This window comes from Chrysochloris asiatica, unplaced genomic scaffold (assembly GCF_000296735.1).
Source record: "Chrysochloris asiatica unplaced genomic scaffold, ChrAsi1.0 scaffold00112, whole genome shotgun sequence".
Taxonomy (NCBI): domain Eukaryota; kingdom Metazoa; phylum Chordata; class Mammalia; order Afrosoricida; family Chrysochloridae; genus Chrysochloris; species Chrysochloris asiatica.
The window spans coordinates 7,555,341-7,568,297 of NW_006408630.1; the positions used below are offsets into that span (position 1 = coordinate 7,555,341).

General features: G+C 34.8%; 1 protein-coding gene across 1 annotated transcript in view; it reads right to left on the reverse strand.

Annotated features, from left to right (window-relative positions):
• FAM198B (family with sequence similarity 198, member B) overlaps positions 1–12,957 on the reverse strand; it is a 68,063-nt gene that overhangs the window by 26,163 nt on the left and 28,943 nt on the right. Inside the window, exon 2 of the mRNA XM_006867918.1 lies at positions 12,043–12,257. Coding sequence (XP_006867980.1) covers positions 12,043–12,257 — 215 coding nt within the window. The remainder of the gene's footprint in view (positions 1–12,042; positions 12,258–12,957) is intronic.

The window sequence follows — 12,957 nt, forward strand, 5'->3', positions numbered from 1 at the left end:
TAGGCGCATGGATATTATCCTATCACTTATAGCATTGTACCTCATGACTGATCTGGATATGTTCTTTTTGACAATGAATGCAACACCATTCTTTTTCAATTTGTCATTCCCTGCATAGTAAATGAGGCAACTGAAAATACCAGAGCTTGGTTCAAGTGTACCTTAGTTCTCAGACATCTTTGCTATTTAACACTTTAAAGTGTTTTTTGCAGCAGACCTGCCTAATAAAATACATCTTTTGATTTGGATTGCTGCGTCCATGAGTATAGATTATGTATATGAGTAAAATGAAGCCTTTGAAAACCTCAGTCTTTTATTCAATTATCATGATGTTATTTATTAGTCTAGTTATGAGGATTTTTGTTTTCTTACACATTGAGGTGCAATCCATACTGAAGTAGTCTTTGCTCTTCATCAGTAAATATTTCAAGCCCTGTTCACTTTCAGCAAGTAAGGTTGTGTCATCTGCATGTCGTAGGTTGCTAATGAGCCTTCCTCCAATCCTGATACCACATTCTTCTTCATATAGTCCAACCAGTGTATGGTTGCCATATAATCAGTGGATCTAGAATTGGATTTCTGTAGTTTGATGAATGTGTGAAAACAGACGAGGTCATAGAGAAAGAACAATTTCGGACAAATCCCACCATCCCCATGGTGTGTATTAATGCAGACTTCCTCTTATGTTGAAGTCCTGGTGTGGCACTATGGGTGTGGCACTGTGTGGCACCTGCAAGGACTGCAAGGTTGGTTTGAATTGCAAGGTTAGTGGCTCAATCTCACCAGCTGCTCTTGAGAAACCCTACACAGGGTCTCTATGAGTTGGAACTGGCTTGACAGCACTTAGCAACAACAAATTCTCTTATCTTGGAGCTATACAAAGCAAAAGTCTTTAGTTTAGTTCTCACCTGCCTGTAGCTGTATCACCAGGGAATTCAAGACTCACAAAATAATGAATTTGATTTATGCTTTCTGTTACTATGGCAACAGTTACCTATTAAATTAGTATGCATGCAAATGTGACTAGCAGAGCAGTTGATGAGTGATGAAAATTGTAAAATTAATCTGTAACACATTCATTTAACAATGGGCTCTTTTTCCTACCCAGACCCTTTTTGTGCCTCTGCCTCTACAAACAGGAGCCATTACTGCACAATATCTCCAGAATTCCATATTTAAGAATAAGCAATGATCAATATGCACCAATTCAAAGCAGAACCTCTAGTTTATTCCACATCATTGAATAACAAGGGAATAAAACAGTATTTCTTTATGTGTGAATAAAATACTTTAATGCTATGATATATTTGGATCTATTTCTATAAATGCAATCATAGACTCCATACACTGGACCTCTGAGTAAGGAACAGATGCCAAGCACCACTCTGCTACAGAAAGACTCCGAAGAGAGTCACCAGGCAACTGACAATCTATTTTTAGAGAAAGAAAATTCATGTTCTATAATTTGCAGCAGCAGCACTGCATGGAAATAGTCTCTGCCAGAGGCACACCCACCTTCCTGCAAAGATTTATAAGAGCAGAGCTATAGTCAAACTAAGACAAACAGTAATGTTGACATTTTATGAAATTCATACTTACAAAATGCGTTTGTATTAAGCAAGCAAATTTAAATTAGGAGTGAAACAACCTTAATATAATTAAAACTTAAAAATGCTTTCCTTCAATGAAATGAAACTCCATGTTTCACTTGAATCATTAATGTTGTTGTGAAGTGCTGTCAAGTCACTTATAGTGAAACTGTATAGACTTATAAATAAGAAAAAAAAATCATACTCATTTACTTCTGAGAGGTAGTGTTGTGGCAATCGTTCATTTTCTTGCTTTGACATGCATGAGGAGGCTTCAAAAGATTCTTGGAAAAATTCCATTATCTTTTAATTCCATTTTCCACAAATTTTTTGAAGTCCCTCCATAGTAACTTTTAGTACCTAAATAAAACTTCTATCAAGTATATGTTTCCCCAGAATACAGTACTTCATTAAAAGGAAAATAACAAAAGTAAGAAAATTAAATGATTATACTAAAAAGCAATTCTGATTATGACTGGAAGCACAATGTAACAAATCCAGTACATATTTAAACTCACAGTATTTTTATGGAAATCACGCTTTTAAAAAAATTAATTCTGAAAGACTCCGGTTATTTAAAAATAAATTTGGTTTGGCTAAATTAAACTTTCTGCAAATATTATGTATACATATAAAATGTCTCATACTGTGAATGATTTGTTTATATGTTCCTAAATTAACAAATAGCTATAAAGTAGATATCATTGCTGATGTCAGAAGAATGTTGACTGAAAGAACAGAACTCTAGAAAAATGATTTTACCTGTGTTTTATTGATTTTGCAAAGGCATTCAACCTTGTGGAACATAACAAATTATGGATAGCATTGCAAAGAATGGGAATGTCAGAACACTTAACTGTACTCAATGAAAACTGTTACATAAAATAAGAAGTAGGCAATCAACTAGAATAAGGCCATACTGCATGACTTAAAATCTGGAACAGCATGTATCAGGGTTGTATCCTTTCCCCATATTTATTCAATCTGTATACAGAGCAAATAATCCAAGAATCTGGATTATATATGAAGAATGTGAAATCAAGATTGGAGAAAGACTCATTAACAATCTGCAATATTCAGATGATACAACCTTGCTTGATTAAAACAAAGAGGTCTTGAAGCACTTGCTGATGAAAGTCAAAGACTACAGTGTTCAGTATAGATTACACCTGAATTTAAACACGCATGGGTTCTCCATGAGTCAGAGTCAACTTGATGGCACCTGGGTTTTTTGTTTTGTTTTCAACATGCTAGATGAAGGGGAGAATATTTCAGAAAAATAACCCTAGATCCATGGTTCTCAAACTTTTTTATTTCAGTACCCTTTGACAAGCTTAGAAATTATTGAGAACCCCAGAAAAGCATTTGTTTAATGTGAACTATTCACAACTTAAAAATTAAAAACAGAAAATGTTTAAATAACTATGTATTGTTGTTGTTGTTAAGTACTATGGAGTCAGTTCCGACTCATAGTGAACTTGCACAGGGTTTCCAAGGCTGCAAATCTTTATGGGAGCAGAAAGCTTCATCTTTCTCCCATGGAACAGCTGGTAGTTTCGAACTGCTGACCTTAAGGTTAACAGCCCTATTCGTAATTACTATTAGTTAATTGTAAATAATACTGATAAACCCATTACTTGTTAGCATAAATATCATGTTTAAAGGAAATAGTGTCCTAATATGGTACTGTAAGATATGCACTGGATGTTAACCACTAGGTTGGTGGTTCAAACCCACTAACCTCTCCTTGGAAACCCTATACAGGGTGCTATGAGTCAGAAGTGATTCAATAATACTTAACAACGACAACATGCTTTCCAAAAGAAAACTGAGAATAGAGTAATTATTCTTTCAAGTAAAAATAGTATCTCATGAAAAGAAGCAATGGTTCAGCTAACAATTCAAACAACCACATAATGATTTTCCTTGAGACACGCATTAGACATTCTTTCCATTTAATCAGGATTAAACACGGGCTACTAATTGACGTGGAGTCCTGGTGTGGCACTGTGGACCTAATGTGTCAGACTGCAACGAGGTTTGAATTGCAAGGTCGTTGGTTCAGGCTCACCAGCCATTCCTTGGAAACCCTATACAGGGTCGCTATAGGTCGGAATTGACTCGACAGCACTTAACAAGTCATTGATTTAAAGTTTGCGACCAAAATCCTGAAGAATGTTGAAGTCTGCTCCCTTCCTTGCTTGAACAGTTGTGAAGATGCACAGGACGTGCCCAGGCCTTGTAACTGAGCAGCCACATCCTGGAATGTGCTATTAAGAAAGACCACCCATAAAAATTCCATATTTTATAGAACTTGTCATTAAGAAAGACCACCCATAAGAAATCAGTTATTTTTACTTCCTTATGAGATATTTTACAGGTCAGACTAGTTTACCTAGTGTCCGAGGCAGAAATTAAAAGGAAATAACTTCTATTGGGGCAAAGGATAATGTCAGCCTTGGGTGGAATCTGAATGAGGGTCCAGAAGAACCATACATGCTCAACATCCCAGAATAAGTTCTGTCTGCTCCTGCCAGAGGCCTTTGGAAGTTTCCCAAGTATCATTTCCCCTGTTCCCTGAACTTTTACACATATTTAGACCATAATATGAATCTTCTCTGAAGCTCTTGATTTCTAAATATTTTTCACCTTCACTCCCTTTTTTAAAAACTCCCAATTAAAGAGGAACTAACAGTCCCCGATTTGTGACAATTAGAATATTTATTATAGAAAACAACAGTAGACAGCAATGAACTATGAAATACCTATCACCCGGATGAAAAATTATCCACTGATAGTCACTTTTATTTCAATTATATCATCACACAGTCCATTCACCATTTCATAATTAGATTGTTTTGAATAGAATCTAAATGATTAAATATTCATTAAGTCAGTGTTCAAAATTCTCCAGAATCTATAGATCATATTTGGTTTATGTGTTTCTTAAATGCCTTTTCAAAATATAAACTCCTGTTCCCTCCTTTTCCTTTGTAAATATTATTTTTTGAAGAAAATGGGTAATTTTTAAGATCTTTTATTGTGAGGTTGGCACAGGACCAGGCAGTGTTTCATTCTGTTGTGCATAAGGTCACTGTAAATCAATACTGACTCAAGAGCACCTAACAACAATGTAAGTATAGGAAAACAATTCCCAACTCAACAATTGTTATGTGTACAATTCAGTGATAATTACATTCATAGGTTGTTCAATAATCATGATCAAGCTCAATTTTTTTTCATTATCCTTAGCAGAATGTCAGTACTCTTTAAGCATTTTTAACTTAACTTTGTTACAGTCTATATTTCACAACAACAAAAAAAAATGTTCTTTACAACAATTCAAGTTTTGACTTGTAATATTGAAGGATTCTATAGGCAAGGAGCTCTGGTAGCGTAGCAGTTACGAGTCGGGTTGAAAACCTCATGTTCAGCGGATCAAAATTACCAGCTGTTCCGCAGGAGAAAGATGAGGCTTTCTGCTCCTGTAACGATTTACAACCTCGGAAACCCTATGCAGGGTCACTATGCTGGAACAGACTCCACAGCACACTACCACCACCACCATAGGCAAAATATTGAATGATTCAGAAAGCATTCAGAGAAGATGTAAGAACTACACAGAGTCACTGTACCAAAAAGAAATGGTGGATCTTCAACCATTTCAACAGGCAACATATGATAGTGAAGGAAGAAGTCCAAGGTACGTTGAAGGCATTTACAAAGAACAAGGCACAGGGAATTGATGGAATATAAATTGAAATCTTTCAACAAAGTGATGCAGCACTGGAGGCACTCACTCACCTATATGCCAGGAAATTTGGAAGACAGCTACCTAGCCAACTGATTGGAAGAGATCCATATTTGTGCCTATTTCAAAGAGAGGTAACCAAACATAATGCACAAATCATCAGACAAGATAATTAATATCATATACAAGTACAGTGTTTTATAAAGATACTCAAGAGCCACTGTAACCATACACTGACAGAAAACAGCCAGAGGTTCGAGTCAGAGTCAGAAAAGGATGTGGAATGAGGGATATCATTGCTGATGCCAGATGAATCTTGGCTGAAAGCAGAGGATACTAGAAAGCCACTGACCTGTGCTTTATTGACTATGAAAAGGTTTTTGATTGTATAGATCATGCCAAGCTACAGAAAACATTGGGGATAATGATTACTCCAAACAATTAATTGTGCTCATGAGGAACTTATACATAGAACAAGAGGCCATTGTTCGAACAGAACAAGGGGACACCAAATGGTTTAAAATTAGGAAAGTTGTGTGCCACAGTTGTATTCTTTCACCATAGTTATTCACACTGTGTTGTTATTGTTGTTAGGTGCCATTGAGTCAGTACTGACCCATAGCAACTTTATGCACAGCAGAATGAAACACTGCCTGATCCTGGGCCAAACTCACTATCATTGCCACGCTTGAGTACATTGATGCTGACACTTTGCCAATCCATCTCGCTGGGGCTCTCCCTCTTTTTCTCTGATTCTCCACACTACCAAACACGATATCCTTCTCCAATAACTGGTCCCTCCTGACAATATGTCTGAAGTATGAGAGACGAAGTCTGGCCATCCTGGCCTCCAAGGAGCACTCTGGCTGCACTTCTTCCAACACAGATCTGTTGCTTCTTTTGGCAGCCCATGACACTTTCAATATTCTCCTCCAACACCATCACTCAAAAGCATCAATTCTTCTATGGTCTTCCTTATTCACTGTCCAGCTTTCACACTGTATACTAAGCAAATAATCCAAGAAACTGGATTACATGAAGAAAAATGTGGCATCAGGTTTGGAGGAAGACTCATTAACAACCTGTAATATGCAGATGATACAACCTTGTTCTATCCTGAAACAGAAAAGGACTTAAAATACTTACTGACAAATATCAAAGAGCACAACCTCAAGTATGGGTTGCACTTCAATGTGAAGAAAACAAAAATCCTCACCATTTGACCAATAAACCGCATTCATATAAATGGAAAAAAGACTGAAGGTGATAAAGACTTCATATTGCTCAGATCAACCAACCACTCATGATGTTGTTGTCAACACATGAGTGTTGAGGTTTGTTGTCATCAACATCATGTCAAGAAATCAAATGATATATTACATTGGGCAAATTTGCTGCACAATATCTATTTAAAGTGTTGAAAAGCAAAGATATCAGTTTGAGGATTAAGGTGCACCTGACTCAAACCATAGTATTTTCAATAATTTCATATGTATGTGAATGTTGGACCTTGAATAAGGAAGACCATAGAAGAATTGATGCATTTGAGTCATGGTGTTGTAGGACAGTATTAAAAGTACAATGGACTGCCAAAGGAACAAACCAATCTGTGTTGGAAGAAGTACAGTCAGAATGTTCCTTGGATGCCAGTATGGCCAGACTTCATCTCTCATACTTTAGACATTATCAAGAGGAATGAGTCCCTGGGGAAGGATATCGTATTTAGTAAAGTGGAGGGTCAGAGAAAAAGAGGAAGACCCCCAATGAGATGTATTGGCACAGTGCCAACAGCAATGGGTTCAAACATAGGAATGATTGTGAAGTTGGCACAAGACTGGGCATGTTTCATTCTGTTGTACATAGGGTATCTAAGATTCAGTACCAAGTCAATGGCATGTAACAACAACAACTACTGTCACAGTACTTGGTATATTCTGCTATGATTATCTTTCTTTTCTATTAGATTGTATAACTCTTGAGTGCAGAGTGATGGTATCATTCATCTTTGTATCACAAACACTAAGTCTACTAAGCGTCTGAATAAGACCTCAACAAACAGTCTGTCAAATTGAAATGGAAGTAAATATATGTAATTGATATTAGTGATGGTGGATGGAAGGAAACGCAAGACACATCTTCATTGGTCTCCCTCTAGATAAACACCCTCTAATTTCTTATCGACTATACAGTTATTCTTAGAAAAAGTTTAAATGCATGACAGACTCCACTAAACAGTTAACTTATTAAATATTTCCTATCTTTTGATTCTTTTGTATTCTAAACTTCTATTTTTCTTCCTTTAACACAATTTAATGATTTCTCTTTTGCAATTATGCTTTTATTTCTCTCACTGCTAGCGTTTTGAATTTGACATTTAGTGCTTAGTATTTTAATATACTAGGTAATTTTCTTTCATCAATTAAACAATGCTCTGAGTAACCGTGACATATCTAAACATTAAGCTGTATAATAGAAAGATTACAAAGTTGAATATTACAAGGACCTGCCCTTGAGAAATTCACAGCTTATTGAAGAATAATTAAGTAGTTAAAAATAATTAAAACCAGAATGTCTAAGACCTAAATATGAAAGTCCATGAGAATAGAGAAAACAAAATGATTTGAGAATGACTTACAACTTAATGAATAGGAATAAAAGTTAAATAATTTATTTCTTATATTGATATTTACTTCTATTATTATTTCTGAATGATCAATTGTATAGTATCTAATAATTATTGAGCACCTACTTTTTACCATTCTAAAAATGTGTTACATGTTCAAAAATATTTAGTCTTCTTTAGCCCTTTATATCCAAGGGACTTCCAGAAGTTCATGGGAAAAAAAATGCTACTTTGTAAAATTCCATAAGAACAATTATTATTCCTATTTAAAAATGAGAAAACTAAAGTACAGCAAGACTAAGTAACTTCTCAAGGACAAAAAATAGTGGCAGCATTGAGATTCAAATTCAACAACTTTTTCTACAGACTCGTAGTTCCTGACCACTATTGTATAATGCCTCTTAGAGCAAATAAGACATTTTCTACATTATAAATTGATTGCTCTTACTTTATCTAACCCTTTGAAAGAAATCTGTCCTAATCTTGAAAACTCAAAAACTGTCTAGAATACTTCTCTTTGTCATTTCAGTGGAGGTGAATTTTTGCCTATGCAGTTAATACACCCACACTTCAAGAATAAAAGATTACTTGTGATTTCATCACATTTTAAGGACTCAGTAAAATGGCATAGACTTTGCAAATGTAGATGTGTAAATTGAAAACAAAAAGAATGTTGTGTACAGAACATTAACAACTGGGTTCTGTATTCCTTGCCCTTACTCTAGCATCATAGAGCAAGTATTTTGAGCTTGCTTCAGGCATAACTTTTCTAAAATTGTTCACAAAATCCACACAATATATTCTAATACACACCCAAATACCATTAATTGAGCTATATATTCTAACATTAAAAATGTTTTAATCTAATGCAGATTTTGATAAAGTTACTTGTACAGAAGATAATAATCATTTTCTATATTGGTGTTTGACAAGCTATGGACAACATTGAGAAGTATGAGTATTCCAGAACACTTAATTGTACTTCTGAGAAATCTGTACCTGGACCAAGAAGCAGTTGTTCGAACAGAACATGGGAACACTGAATGTTTTAAAATTGGGAAAGGTGTGCGACAAGGTTGTGTTCTTCCACTATACTTATTCAACCTGTATTCTGAGCAAATAATACGAGAAGCTGGGTTCTATGAAGAAAAACGTGGCGTCAGGATGGAGGAAGACTCATTAACAACCTGCAATATGCAGATGATACAACCTTGCTTGCTGAAAGTGAAGAGGACTTAAAACATTTACTGATGAAGATCAAAGAGCACAGCCTTCGGTATGGATTGAATCTCAATGTCAAAAAAACAAAAATCCTCACCACTGGACCAATAAACAACATTCTTATCAATGGAGAAAAGACTGAAGTTGTCAAGGACTTCATTCTTCTTAGATCAACTGTCAACACTCACGGAAGCAGCAGTCATGGAGTTGGTTCTGACTCACAGTGACCCTTGATAAAGTTTCTGAGCCTGTAAATCTTTTTGGAAGCAGAAAGCCTGATCTATAGTTTGTTATAATCCACACAGTCAAAAGTCTTTGCATAGTCAATAAACTACAGATAAACATCTTTCTGGTATTCTCTGCTTTCAGCTAAGATTCTTCTGACATCAGCAATGATATCTCTTATTCCCTGTCCTCTTTAGGATCTGGCTTGAGTTTTTCCGTCATTCCCTACTGCTGAATTGTTGCAGCCATTTTTGAAATATCTTCAGCAAGATTTTACTTGCATGTGGTATTAATGATTTTGTTCAATGATTTCTGCATCCTGTTGGGTCACCTCTCTTTGAAATAAGCACAATCAGTTAGCCAGTTAGCTGTCATCCAAATTCCTTGCCATAGATAAGTGAGCCCCTCCAGTGCTGCATCAGTTTTCTGAAAGATTATAATTTGTATTCTATCTAGTCCCAGAGCCCTTTTCTTTCTCAATGTCTTCAATGTATCTTGGACTTCTTCCTTTATTTCCATTGACTCTTGATCATATGCTAACTCTTGAAATGGTTGAACATCGACCATTTATTTATAGTTCTCAAGAAAAATACCTTAAGCATATGTTTATTTACTCAGTAAACATTTTTCTTAATGTGCTGGACTGCAAAGTTGGTTTGAACCACAAGATTGTTGGTTCAAGCTCACCAGTCACTTCTCTTAGAAACCCTATACATGGTCACTAATTGACTCAATGACACTTAGCAATAACAACAATAATGACACTAAAAACAAGAAGTCAAAAGTTAACTAAAATATTATTATAAATAAAAAAGTAAAAATTCTATGGATTAAAATCCTAAATAAAATCAAAAGAAAAACACCAAAGTAAGAAAAATTATTTGAGGCACATAAGATTAGAGGATAATCTTCATATTAAAAAATGTATACATCAATAAGAAATGGTTGCACAATGCAATTTGTTTTCTAATGGACAAATATTTTAACAACCAATTCAAAGAAAAAGTAAAATTCATCATTTAAAAATCTTTGAAAATATTATCTTCTCAATCTCACTTATAATGAAAGATGTACAAATATAAAGACCCCGCATCAGACTGTCAAACACTAAATGTTCCTCCTCACACTTTTCTCAATCCTCCTTATAATGTAAAACTTAGAGTTCTACTGAAACATTTCCTTTATAACTATCATCTTTATACCAAAGTGATTGCTCCCTCTTTGGATCTTATAGCAATAGTTACTGTTGTTATTTGAAATGAAGACTTATATTTGTTTATCTTTCTTACATGGTTTCTTACCTTTTAGTTTATATATAGCATATTTTCCCAACTAGATGTGAAAATAAATTGAAAAAATAATACACTTGAGGAGAGGCAGTAGGGTTAACCATCTTATTTATCAGTTTGTTATTCTCATATTGTTTCCCATAGTAAAATAATGTTGCATAAATGTATTTTGATTGATTGAAAGATAGTTGTAACTTCCCTCAATAGAGAGAGGATTGGGAGACACTAGAATAAGACATACTTGATGATTCCAAAACTAAAACACATGCTACCAGAGATGGTTCCTACAAGGGTTTGTCTTGCATTACAGGTCAGTTCTGATATTCAAGAGTAACAAACCTCAAGGTTATTCATTTCTCATAGACTTCACTACCAGATTCATAGATTTCCTCTTCATCCTTTCCTTAGTAACCAGTAACTTCACCATCTTTGCTAATCACTTCTAAAAAATTCTGGCCCTATCATGAGTACTTGTATCTACTCAACTTTAGGAACTGTCCATCATTCTCTGAAGTATTGACATTATATTTATCATATCAACTTGTTTTGTTGCTCCAGGGATAGACAATTTTTATATCTCTAGTTCTTTCCTGAAATATCACACACAACAAAAGGTAACTAACAAAGTAATAATATTTTGTAAATGCACTAAATTATAATTCACAAAGTGCTTATTAACAAACAAAATTCATTTCTATTACACAGAAAAAAATTGTTTTCCTAAAATGAGGCAGTGGCAAGACAATAATCAGGAAGATGGGGTAGAGAGAGAGAAAGCCATGAAATCTTCATCAAAAGGAGTTAAGAGTTAAGACATGAGTTGTCAGGTTACTCAGTTATATTGATGATCAACATTTATCATTCTCCCATGTTTCACCTTAGTTTAAAAATTCACAAACACTTTTGGAAAGTGGGAATGGTAGTTGTAAGGCATATCTCATCAAGTGAACACTGAAACAATGTGTAATGATAGCAAAAAAAAAACCCTTTTCCATCCACAAATCCCAGGGAATCCCAGATCCAGTTTTTAATAGTTTATGAGAACTTGGATAGTTACTTAACCTTACCAAACCTGTTTTCTAACGTCTCAGATGAAATTAGACTCTTCTCTTTGAAAAAAAGTTGATGGATTGTCTTAATAAAGTAGAACTATGACTATTGCAATATGACTGGTAAATTAGTTTTTCAGAAATTCATAAAGGACTGAGAGGCATTTATAGATACTTACAATAATAGCAAAATAAAAAACTCAAAGTACTGACAATTTCTGATTGACAAGATCATATAACATAATTCAGTGTCAGTCTTATATAAATAACTATATACTTGATTTAATAAGCTTACCTGTAACAAAAAATCAAAGAGAGCCATCTTGGACCACTCATGGTGATGTATTTCGGTACAACCCCATTCAGGTTTGGGTACACGGCCATTTTGCCAGCACTTCTGTTTTAGCAACAACTGATAAGTTCCCCAGGTGAGCTTCACAGAAGAGTGGGTCTCATTACTTGTTGGAGATAAAGATGAGTCCCAGAAAATGATAGGACATGGGCGGCCATCTAAGGAATCACAGAAAAAAAGAAACACACACACACACATTTAGCATGCTGATGACTCAGTAAGTGCCCTTAGGTCAAGCACCTTTCAGAGCCTCACTTTTTCACCTGTTGAAAGTGGGAGTTTGTCTTCTGAAGTTTTAATATGTTGATACCTTAATGATGCTTCCTATTAGAAGTCTCAAAAGAGGGATAGTTATTGTTAGAAAATGAAAAAAATAATAATCTTAAAAACTTAACAATTAAAAAAAAAGCAAGATGCTTTATAGATGCGGCAGGAATAGGTTACTAGCCACCAATAACGTTTTCTGCTTAATGTGGTTTTATTCCACATCTAAAAGCAGTCACCACAAAAATAGAAAGAATCCAGACATTTATAATTGTCTATTCAATGTCTAAGTAGAGCTGCTCTGTATTTGTAATAACAACTGTCTGATTATTTGAGGCCACATTATGATGTCAGGAAGAAAAAGAATTTTAAGAAGTTGTAAATTTAAAAGTGGAATTGTATGCTTCACACCACTCATTGTAATTGCCAAGGCAGGAAATAAAAGGCATAAGAGATTTTCTTTTTCTAATAGAAACTCTGCAAGCACAATGGCACTCTTGGTAATGGATCATTTATACACATATAACCTCACAATGTGTTTTAAGCCATGTCATTTCTTCAACTGCCTGAGCATATACTAGCCTTAAAAAAAAA